Genomic DNA, 12,428 nt, shown 5'->3' on the forward strand with positions numbered 1-12,428 from the left:
CATGTGCACAAAACAAGGACATCCCCGAGAGGGCAGTCCAAGGTCACACCAGTGACCCAATCACCAGCTGAGGCTGAGTGGGAGGGCCAACAAGAGGATGGTGAAACAGCTACTGGTGAAACAGTGCTGGAAGAAGCCCTTCCCCCTGTTGGAGATCTGGATCCTAAAGACCATCCTGAGCTGCAGACTTTGCTTGCAGAAGGTGGCCCCTGTAGAGCAAACTTTAGCAGAGGTCAAAGAGAGTGTCCTACTCTTGAAGTAATTCGCCAACAGGCAGCTTCCCAGCTGGAAGGCCAAGTGCCAGGGAAGCAGAGGCTGTACTTGGTGGATAGCCTCCTTTACAGTGAGCCTATTGAGTCCACCCCAGGGGACTAGGAACACTTGTAGAGCCTCAGGAGGCGAGACCTCAGTTTCTACAGTTAGTCCATGAGATTCCTTTAGCTGATCATTATATGTTTTAAGAAGACCAAGGAAAGGATTTCTCTGTATTTCTACTAGCCTAAAATGGGGTCTGATGTAGATAAGTTCTGTAGAAGCTGTCACACTTGTCATACGTATGGCAAGAGTGGAACCAAGAACGTGGCACCCTTGGTGCCCCTCCTAGTGGTGGGAGTACCCTTTGAGAGAGTAGGGATTGACATTGTTGGTCCCTTAGACCCTCCCACATCTTCAGGCAACTGATTTATATTGGTTGTGGTAGACCATCCTACCAGATATCCTGAAGCCATACCTATGAGGACTGTTACTGCTCAGGCAGTGGCTAAGGCCCTCCTTGGTATTTTTACCAGGGTTGGTTTTCCTAAGGAGGTTATCTCAGACAGGGGGACCAATTTTATGTCCCACTACATGCAGCCATGTGGAAAAACTGTGGAGTAACCTACACGTTCTCAACAGCCTACCATTTCCAAACCAATGGATTTGTGGAGAGGTTTAATAGAACTATGAAGAGCATGATAGGTGCTTTAGAAGAACCCCTTAGAAGAAAGTGGGACCTTCTACTGCCATGCCTTCTCTTTGCTTATAGAGAAATCCCTCGGGAAGGGGTTGGCTTCAGCCCCTTTGAGCTTCTCTATGGTCATCCATTTAGAGGACCATTGGCCCTAATCAAGGAAGGGTTGGAGAGTGCTCCTTCCCACAAGCCAGTGAGAGTCACTGACTATGTGTTGGGTCTCTGAAGGAGAATGACACACATGATGACAGAAGCTTCTGATAACTTGAAAGCAAGTCAGGCTCTGGAAAAACATTGGCATGACCAGAAGGCCAACATGGTTGAGTTTACTCAAGACCAGCTAGTTCTAGTTATGGTACCTACAGGGCAGAGGGCCTTACAGGACAAATGGATTTGACCTTTCAAGGTTGTGGGCAAACTTGGAGAGGTCATTTATTTGGTGGACTTGGGCAATCCCAAGGAGGCCACCAGGGTCTTTCACACAAACCACCTAAAGGCATATGTCTCTAGACCACACTGGGAGCTTTGCTTTTAGCCTCTGACCAAGAGGAGGAGGAGAGTGAGCCTCTACCTGACCTCCGCAGTGGACAACCTTTAGATGGAAAGATAGGAGTTAATCTCTCTTCTGATCTGACTCTGCAACAACAGGAGGAGTGCAAAATTCTATTGAATCAATTTGCCTCCCTGTTTTCACTGAAACCAGGCTTGACCCTTTGGGCCAACATGATATACTTGCTGGTGACTGTCTCCCTGTTAAGAGCAGTGGTTACAGAATCTCTGACCATGTAAGAACCCACATAAAGGAAGATGTCAAGAAGATGCTTGATCTTGGGGTAATAGAGCCATCTGCAAGTCCATGGGCTAGTCCAGTTGTACTAGTGCCAAGGAATTGAAGTTCTGTGTGGACTATAGAGCTCTTAATGCAGTCACCACGACTGATGCCCATCCTTGACTTAGGACAGATGAGCTTGTAGACAAACTTGGTTCAGCCAAGTTCTTCAATACATGTGACCTAACTTCAGGCTATTGGCAAATAGCTCTGACAGACCACGCCAAGGAGAACACTGCATTTTCAACCCCAGGAGGCCTCCACCAGTTTAAGGTTATGCCTTTTGGAGGAAAGAATGCACCTGCTACATTCCAAAGGATGGTAAATCATGTTCTGAATGGGATGGAGGACTTCTACATGGCATACTTGGATGACATTGCAGTGTTCAGCCCTACTTAGAAAGAACATCTTGACCGCCTAGGATATGTTTTGCAGGCTCTTGAGCAGGCATATCTGGCCATAAAGGCAAGCAAATGTCAAATTGGTCAGAGTAAAGTGGTTTACCTTAGACATGAGGTAGGAGGAGGTGAAATAAGGCCATTGCCTAGGAAAGTACAAGCTGTACAAGACTTGGCCACGCCTGCTACTCAACCCCAAGTGAGAGCCTTTCCAGGTTTCACAGGTTACTATAGGAACTTCATTGAGAACTATGGGACCATAGCTTCTCCCTTGAATGTGATCTTTTCATCCAAATTCCCCAAGAAGGTCAGTTGGAATGAGGAGTGCACTAAGGCATTTGAAGGACTTAAGAAAGCCCTTTATCAAGCACCTGACTACAACCAATCCTTTATTGTGCAAACTGATGCTTCCAATACAGGTATAGATGCAGTTCTGTCAGCTGGTTGAGAAAGGCAGGGAACACCCAATCTGCTTCATCAGTAGGAAACTGAAGAACACTGAGACAAGGTGGGCAACCATGGAACGTGAATGTTTTGCCATTGTGTGGTCTTTGAAGATGTTTAGACCATACTTGCATGGATCTACTTTTGTAATTCAAACAGACCACCAACCCTTGAGATGGTTAATGCAGATGAAGGGGGAAAATCCTAAATTGTTAAGATGGTCTATCAACCTGCACGGTTTTGATTTTACCATAGAACACAGGTCAGGGTGTAATCACCAAAATGCTGATGGTCTCTCCAGAAAGTATCACCGACTGGAGTAAAGAGATTCATCCAAGGGTGGATTAAATCCTCCTGTCCCTTACTCTGGGGGGACGAGTGTTAGACGGACTCTCAGAAATGTGCTAATTCCTCTCTACCTTAGAGACCCCCAGCACTTTTGCTGGACTCTGGGACTTTTAAATTTTCAACCTATAGAGAGTGGGACCCTTTCTGCCACTCTGTTATGTATTATTCTGTGATTTAACACAGTGTTTCTTTTGGTTTTGGAGTCTGACAAACTCCATAGCCGTCATCTTGGCAGTGTGACACACAGCACCTTCAGTGCAGTGGCACAGGGAAGTCTCTCAGATTTCCCAAAGGTTTAAATACCTTCTCTTGGATAAACTACTGTTTCCAAGAGCAGTAAAGTGAAATTGACTTTACTCACAATTTGTAACTTTCTAGACCGAGCACACACTATCTTACCATAGGGTGCTGGAGGGGTTACTTAGTATCCCCTTTGTCTAGTTTCTCATTCAACATTCTTATGTTACCCTTTCTACAATTAATGGCTGGTGGCAGTTGTTTACTTTTTACTACCATTGTGTGTTTTTACCGCGGGCTGTGTTTGCAGCTACAGTAATACACCGAGGGGTGCCCATTTTGTCAAAATGGCCCCGGTCTTCTTTTTTCGCCATTTCTTGTTGGAAAGGTCCTTCTTGAGATTTACTCTGCGCGACAAACCAGGTTTGGTCCCTTTGTTCATTTTGTCTTTGGCGGGCAGGGGCAGGAAGTGAGGGAGGTAGCCCAAACTCCCTGTGCTTAACCCCCGTGGTTACAGGTACGCACCCAAAGGTGATTGGCTGGCTAGCTGGCTGTCTGGCAAGGACGGCCACCCTGCTGTGTGATTGACAGCTAGGCTGGAATGAATGGGAGAAGTCGGCATAAAAGGCAAGGCTTTTTGGCTTGGAAGGCAGAGTTAACCACCGGACGAATTTGAATCCAAAGAAGAACTTGGAAGAGACGCCTGCTGCAACGCCTCGACCGTTGGTTTGCCCGGTGAAGGCCTGCTGCTGTGCTGAAGCTCCAAATTTGCCTCGACTAGAGAATCCCTTCAAGGACGACTTCTCCCCCTGAGTTGGTGAGACCTATCAACTCCAAAGTGAACTTGTTTGGACATCCTCTCAGAGCTGGCTGTACTTCCACTGCTGCTGCCGCTGGAACCAAAGTGCCAGGGAGAGGAACACCAAATGGAGTGCATCACTTTTAAGACGAACCCGAGCTGTTGGAAGATCCCCCAGACTCCCAGTAAGCAGGACTGACCAAGCCTGAGCCACCTCAACAGAGTGCTGGACCCCAGATGCGAGGAAAGTCCAGAGTGGTACCTGTGAGACCGCGGTGATGGTATTTACTGAGACACGAGGAGCTGAAACTGCAAAGTGCCGCTGAATAGAAGTTGGTCCTTTTCTGCCGCTGACCGTCCCGTTGTGTTGTAGGAGTCCCCAGAAGTCCTCCCTCTTGTCCCCATAACTGAGGCTGAGGAACAACAGGATCTACAGAGCCACACAGGAACAGAAGCCAGCTGGAACCATTTCTTCCAACCGAAGGTACAGTACAGTCTAAGAGAATTTACCTCTTGTCTTGTAGCCTTACCTGATCTCAGTTGAGACTTGTCTTGGTTACTTCTGTAGAGTTGCTTGCATCTTTTACCCCTCACAAGCCTCCCAGCTAGTGACCCTACTTGATTCTACTTTTTCTACAAAGACTTCTAAAACATTGTGCAATACCTTTACTTACCTGCAAGAAGTGCTTCAACTCACCTAGACTTTTGCCCAATTGACATTGGCTGGCCTGGCTCCCTGAATGACTCTTCTCTCCTCTTCTCTCCTCTGTTTGTGTTTTACCTTCCCTCCAGGAAAGCGTTAATTTACTTTGCATTGGAGGGTTCAAAAGTACTTAGCTGCTTCAGAATATTTGTGTGATCTCTTGTTTTATTCTGAAACCTCTTTACTTTTTAACACTCATCTCAGTAGTGCTCTAAATGTCTTTTGAGCAGACAACGAGCACTCGCAAGCACAGCATTTTTGAGCTGCTGTATTTTCACACTAAAATACAGAATCAACGATGTATTGACCAAATTAAAGCCAACTTACTATGGTCCCGTCGTGGAGCCAGTACACTAACGACTGCCCTTTAACAGACTTGTAAGGTACGGTGAATGAACACACCTTGTGAACCGAGCATCCGTTAAGGAACCAGATGTGGCTAAAAACTATCCTATTAAGAGTCTTCCTAACACCTCCCGAAGCAATCTGAGGCATAAACAGATTGCCATAGGAGTAGCTGGGAAAGTATTCACTACTTTTTTGAACAAATGTGTTACCCTGTCCTGAAGACGGCCATCACCAACAAAACCAACGGCACCGAGAGAGTGCACCGTATGAGTTATAAGGCCGAAACATATGTCGACTTTACATTAGGAAATGTGTATCTTCTTTTTCCTATCTCTCAATTCAGATCCAGCATTCAACAAAGGGATTCTTGCAGAATATACTCTTGTATACCTTTGATTGTCATTTAGAACAAACACAGAGTGGTTGTAAAATAGCTATACTAAATGAACAACTAACAACTGCTCCTATAGACCTTTGTGACATGCATGCATGCAGGAGGGATCAAGACCATTGATCCCAGAATTGGTAAAAAAAAAAATATTTGTTCCACCAGCATTTTATACTGCCTTCCCTTGTTTATGAATCTTTTTTTGTTTATTTGGTTTTGTTCTTATCCATTATTAAAGGTTTGGTGCTACCACACCATTTAGATTGTAAGTGGATAGCACAGATTTGGTTCTTTTAGTCTGTCATGTATAGGACTTTGTGATAGTCCTTTTTTAAGTTTTGCATAAAATGCACAAAAATAAATGAATACGTTTTTTCTAAGTGATGAAATTGTGGGATGATTGATCTTTGAGCTAACTAGATCATTTTGGACTTAGCCTGTTAGTGTCTCAGGGACTATAGGAAGGGGTAGTTGACGTATCACTGCTTTTTTGAGGTGATCTAAATGTACCAGTGATATATTAATGTCCACAGTGTATTAGCTATTTAAGTCACCTGAGGGTGTACAAAGTGTCTATGTGCCATCCCAAATGGGTATTTGCTGATTTAGAGAAACCAAGAGTGTGTATTTTGGAGTGTTTTTGTGTGTTATTATTATATTGCCCCTTCTGAAGAAGGCTTATTCAAACTGACTGTTAAATAAATTAATAATTGTTTAATCAAGAAACCTTGAGTGTAAGTGTTTATTTGGATACTTGTCACTGTGAATCTCTGTGTAACTCCCCTACTGCTCACATTTACCCCTCTTGAGAAAAGCCTGGCTGCTCAGCCACACTACCAACCTGTGTAGTTCAGACTTATGCCAAAGGTTGGGTCCCTATTGCCAGGAAGTCAAGGTAGTTGTAGTGCACCCAAAGGGTACTGCTCCAAATGTTGCCTAACAGTAACAGTCAAAAGACCTTGCAAGTCGGCCTCTTAGTATGGGGTCATGGAACACCAGGGGATTTCTGCAGTTGTTTAATGGTGAGGCATATATATTCAAAAACTTCAACATTTGTTGTTTATAGGAAACATGGCTGTGTTTAACCCTGTTGTGTGATGGATTTGAGGTGCACTGTAATGCCGCCATAAGAGATTAAAGAGGAAGGCGGTTGGCAGGCCTTAAGACCCATATCAAACAAGGTCAGGGCATTAAGGTGGTCAATACAAGGAACCCAAATCCTTTTATACAAAGGACGTTGTTAACCTGGAACCGACCGCAATCTAAGAAGCCCTTTTTTTGTTGCAGTGTTCAACCTCTATTGGATTCTGGTGGGAATTGGGGAAGAGGGATTTGTGAATTCAGTGATGACCTTAATGGACGAGGTGTACACGGAAGGGAAGGCCCTGTTAATTGTGATATGTGGAGACCTTAATATTAAATGTATTAATGAGGATGGAATTGCAATACCTACAACAGCCCTGTCTAAGAAAGTGAAGTTGTGGGTGAATGAATCGAGGGAAAGAGAGAGTCTTATGTTGAATGGACAGATAAAGGGGGATATCCCGACTCGGACGACCTGGGCAAGTGTCAATCAGCAGTCCCACCTGGACTATATTTACGTCTCGGGGTATGTTTAAACTAGTAAGCTCTTTAATAGTAAAGCCCATAGTAGAGAGTGACCATCACCTACTGGTGCTGGAATGGAAGACGGAAATGAGGGAGATCCAATGGGGATGGTCTAAGGCAGACCAAATGAAACTGGGGGAACCGCCTTTGCATTTCCCTGAGCCAAGTGCCTATAATTGTGTTAAAATACAGTCAATCGCTGGCAGTTAAACAGATGGGAGTAGAATACTCCAGTTTGCTGATGGAGTTCCAAAAACAAGGTAATTCTGGACCTAGAAATTAAACCAAAATATTCAATTTCTTTGATAGAGAACTGGTGATTGGCAGAAGACAGTTTAGAGCTGATGGAAGGATAATTAGCCGATCAAATGGAGATGACCAAATTGCCTTAAAAAAAAGAAAGCAGCAGTATAGAAACAGGCTCCGGGCCACTATGGTGCTGTGCCTCCAAAAAGATGCTGAAAAAATGCTAAAAGTTACATCTAAGAGAAACACTCAAGATCTCTGGGCATTATTAAATAATGACGAACCACGGCAGCATTTTAGTACTGTATTGGCGCTAACTGAGGAACATTGGATTGCCCATTTCTCTCAACTATTTGCAGAGCCCAAAGAGGCGGATTCCCTGAGAATTGGATCCTTAAATGAGAGGTGGGCTATCGAATTTGACACAGAGGATATTTTGTTATTAATACAAAATCTAAATCTGTCACGAACGGCAGGTCGTGCTTGCCTGCATAATAACTGATTAGACACAATCTAAAGGCTTAGGCTAATATTTGTTTACTTCTATTTGATGTTTTTGAGTGCCCCCCATATTACGCCTTGTGAGTGAATGTAGCAAGCAAGCCCAACCCCTCTAAGTCAGGTTTGGTGGGGCTTCTTTGCTCAAGAAAAGTTGGAAAAAATGATGCAAAAAGTGCATTTTAAAGCACTTTTCTTTCTGCATAAGGGTTAAAAAGTAGATAAACGTTACAAAAAGAACTGGCATGTAACGTGTTAAGAGTGAGGACAAACATGCCGGAAGCTGTATAACAAATTCTTTGTTTCAAAGGGATGTAGGGTAGGAGGGGGGACGGGAGGAAGGAGGTGAAGTGACTGGAAGAGAGTGTAAGAGAAGGAGGAGCAAAAAAACAGAGCCGCCACACTAAAGAGGCCCATGGTGCTGAGGCCCAGCAGAAAGTCTCCAGAGTTCCCTGTGGACTAGCGCAGCACTGCGGGCTGGTGGTCATCATTGACCTGTTCAGGCTGTTCCACGCCAGCTGGGAGATAAATGCTTCAACTGTTAGGGCATAATTGCAAATCAGCATTCATTCCTAAATGAGGATATTTTGGCGGCACTTGCCAAAAGCAATGTGCATAAAGCCCACGAACCCTCTCCCATTCCCAAACTCCATCTGCCTCATAAGTCGGTATCATTGACAGTCTCCACTTAGCTTTAATAGGTTGCCACCCCATGGATGTAGGCATATCGAACTCATAATGATGTATTCATTATGTTACCTCAATAAGACATAACGTGAAAGGAATGGCAGAAAAAGGAGAAATGTTGTAAGCATATAAGGGCTGTAAAAAATGAAAATAGGGAATGAGAAGCGGACGATTAGAAGAAAGAAAATTAAATGGACGTGTGTTCATATCTCTTAGAACAATTTGGGGTTATTCACAAGCAGCTGTTTTAGGAGTTCTTAAACATAGACAGGGATTCCCAGGTTGTGAATTTTTGGGGATGATAGCACACATAGCTGCCAAGTGGGCCCCAAGGCACGTGCAACTCCTTAAGGCAGCCCTGTTTTTGCACATTCCATGCTGGTACTTGTAGGCCCATATCTTTAATGGGAAGAAATTAATCAAAAAATCCCAACCTGCGATGTGAAACCCAGAATAGGCCAAAGTCGTAACATGGGAAACTTTGGCAACTATGAGCACAGCACAAAAGCCTTTCTGTAAGTGGAGTGGGGACAATCAATTCACTCTCTGCTGTAAAAGCACAAGCATTAACTTGTAATGCCAACACTCCCAAATCAAGAAAATAGATATCTTTCTCTTTGTAGGTAGGCAAAAACTGGGAGTGTGAGTAAAATGCCCTTTGTTTCAAAAAGCAGGCCCAAGAAAGCAAGCCCAATTCATGCTGGACATGTGATTAAGTCCTCTTTCAATTGTGCACTTAAAAGTCAAGTCAATGGGCCTCATTACACGGATGGCGGTGAACCATGGCGCTATTAGCGCCATGGTTCATGCTGGTAAAATACCGGCACCGCCTTGGTGGAAAGGGGAATTACCGCCCTATTCCAGGGTTGGCGTGGCGGTAATTCCCCCTTTCACCATTGCCCTTCCCCATTCCCATTTTTGCCCCATAGGGCTCTATGGGAATGGGGAAGGCGCTAATTACGGTACCGCAAATTGCGGTACCGCAATTAGCTCCCTGGTCCCTTTGCGGGTTGGCTTTTAACGCCTGCAAAAAGCAGGCGTTAAATTCCCCAACCCGCAAAGGGACCTCGTAGTAAGGCGGTAAGGATTTACTGGTACCGGTAAAATACTGGTACCGGTAAACCCTTACCGCCATCCGTGTAATGAGGCCCAATGTTGTTGTTAAAGTCACCCCTCTCGTGGTTTCTGACGTGGGCCCTCATTACAACCCAGGCGTTAAGGGGTTAACGGCGCCGTAAAAGGTGGCGGCGCCGTTAAACCCTTAACGCCTGATTACGAGGTCCCTTTGCGGGTTGGCAGTTTTAACGCCTGCTTTTTGCAGGCGTTAAAAACCAACCCGCAAAGGGACCTTGGTGCTAAGTACGGTGCCGCAATTTGCGGCACCATACTTAGCGCCTTCCCCATTTCCATTGAGCCCTATGGGGCAAAAATGGGAATGGGGAAGGGCCATGGCAGCATGGGGAATTACCTCCCCGCCAACCTCGGAATGAGGCGGTAATTCCCCATTCCGCCATGGCAGAGTCGGTAAGTTACCAGCATGGACCATGGTGCTATTAGCACCATGGTCCAACGCCAGGGTCGTAATGAGGGCCATGCTCTCCTCTGATGCCTGCTGGCAGTTTTACTTGCTCCATTTCAGAGAAGATGGCGAATAAGAGCAACACGTCAGGACCTTGCACAGTGCGGAAGCTGGCAATCGATGGGGAGGCTGCCAACTCTGGCTGGAGCTGGCAGAGTTTAGGGACACTACAATGTAATGTGACACCATATGTGCATCAACGAGAGGGGGTGGGGGCATGGACGCAAGCAGGAAGAGGAAGGAGGGCGACAGAGGGTGATGAGCAGAGACGTGAAAGGAAGGAGCCTTCTTCTTGGACTTCAGTCATAGGGTCAGAGAACAAAGAGGGGACCGATGTGAGGATAGGAATGGGGTGACAGGAATATTCATCTAATCTGGACAGGCCTGAAGCTGCCATCTTAAGCTCAGGCTCATCCTGCTTGGGTGAATGTTCCAAAGGGTGTAAGCAGCTAAGTGCTAAACATCACACTAATACAATATTTTGGCGACACGTGTTTTTTCACCAAAATCGATGTTGACGAGCCAGCAAAGTGTCTTTCGGTGCCCGTTTTCTTCTTTCAGTTGAATTAAAGGATTGTCTCAGGAGCTGAATGGGGAAGAAGACCTACCTATGGCTTGGTCTTGCTTAACATGTTTTTATTTATTTAGGTGAGCTTCAATGCACCAACCCATTTTAAATGGAAAGACAATCTGTACCTCAAGATGCTTCTTGGTAAATATGTGTCCAAATGCCCCTTGAAGTAGCCGAATCCATCTCCCGATTTTCTGCAGCATGTACATGGAATCACTAATCTCAGATATTTCCAGCCCTGGCCTAATTTGCTACGCAGGGTTTGCTCCAGAGCAATGTTGTATAAATCTGGTAGGAGCTCCATTGCACACTGGAAACATTATCGCTCAGTCGGTCCATCTTGCCTTTCCGCAGCAATATATTCCTTGGTTTTTGTAGCTCTGGTCTTTATTCTTCTTCTCAAGCAATACTGGTCTCACTCGTGGGAAGGAGCATCCCATATGCACAGCGACTGCAGTCCCTGTTCTATTATTGTGACTTGAAAGTTTGATGAGCAAGAACAAGCCGAGGGAAAGCCTCCCAACTCATTACTCGCCTCTGATTCTAGCAATATCATCTTGATTTTTTGACTGACATTTTCATCTGTGTGTGGTTTATTCCTGACACTGGCAAACATCTTTTATGCACATGTTATCACTGTGAAAGCTATGAAAGTCAAAAGAAAGCATTTGTCACTGAGATTGCATCAAGATTATCTTTGCTATCTTTTCAGCTTGGAAAAGTTCTCCGAAGCCCCTTCATGAAGTTTGTGGCTCATGCAGCGTCTTTCATCATTTTCCTGTGCCTCTTGGTGTTTAATGCCTCTGACCGGTTTGAAGGCATCAAAACCCTACCAAATGTGACTGTGATCGAGTACCCCAAGCAGGTCTTCAGGGTGAAAACCACCCGCTTCACCTGGACGGAGATGATGATCATGGTGTGGGTAGTCGGTGAGTACTCTGCTCTTTGTCCAAAACTGTACATCGGCGGCTTCAGGGTCTAAGGAGGCTGTGACCGGAGTATAGGCTCATATATTTTTATCCCTATTTAGCTTAATTACCTCCTCAGTTGAACGTTATTTTCAGTATCAGATATTTGCAATTTGTTTGACGTTCTGCAAGAGAATTGTACAGTTGGGAGCCATTGTATACAGCGCATGACTTCAAAGTATGACACTGTGACAGGATCTGTAGGTGCCATGTGGTCACAAGACTCTGTGCATAGGCACACAGCTACCTGATGTACATTCCTCTCATCTCGATCCTAGCCATGCCTGGAGGTGCAGCTGTACTATGCCAGGCTATTATGCAAGTCTATGCAAAAAGGACGAGCTTACTTGTCCTTGGCACTTAAGGGGTTAAGCGTTGAAGACCATTCCCACAGCAATCCATGCGGTTGTGTGCCTAGAAGTCCGATTTAGGGCCTCAGATGAAGGCAAGGGTTAAGGGTAAGTAACTGCCCCTATCGCCTGAAGTGATGGTGTCTCATCCTATTAGAACACAAACACAGGGCCAGGTGCTACGCTTTGAGTCTCACTCTGAAGGTGGACAGTTACAGTAAGCCATTCATAAAGGGCTGCTGAGCAACTGGTGCTCTCCGGCCATGTGCGCATAGTCTGCTGTCTATTTTTGGTGCAGAGTAGAGGTACGGGAGGTCCCGCGGCAGACCAGTCAAAATTGTGTAGCAGTCAAAGGGAGGAAGAATACAGCTGAAAGCAAGGAAATGAGTAGACCACATATACGTCTGGAGAGGCAGGAGAAAGCAGGCCCAGCTGGAGGCAACCAGAGTGGTGAGGGGAACCTGAGAACTGTCAGTAA

The 12,428-nt window shown here is 45.3% G+C and overlaps 1 protein-coding gene across 2 annotated transcripts in view; it reads left to right on the top strand.

Moving 5' to 3' along the window:
- TRPC3 (transient receptor potential cation channel subfamily C member 3) overlaps positions 1–12,428 on the top strand; it is a 1,234,189-nt gene that overhangs the window by 824,001 nt on the left and 397,760 nt on the right. For both annotated transcript variants that reach the window (XM_069631155.1, XM_069631156.1), the window contains exon 5: positions 11,345–11,561. In XM_069631155.1, the coding sequence (XP_069487256.1) occupies positions 11,345–11,561 (217 nt within the window). The remainder of the gene's footprint in view (positions 1–11,344; positions 11,562–12,428) is intronic.

This window comes from Ambystoma mexicanum, chromosome 6q (assembly GCF_040938575.1).
Source record: "Ambystoma mexicanum isolate Mex_15411 chromosome 6q, UKY_AmexF1_1, whole genome shotgun sequence".
NCBI classification, from domain to species: domain Eukaryota; kingdom Metazoa; phylum Chordata; class Amphibia; order Caudata; family Ambystomatidae; genus Ambystoma; species Ambystoma mexicanum.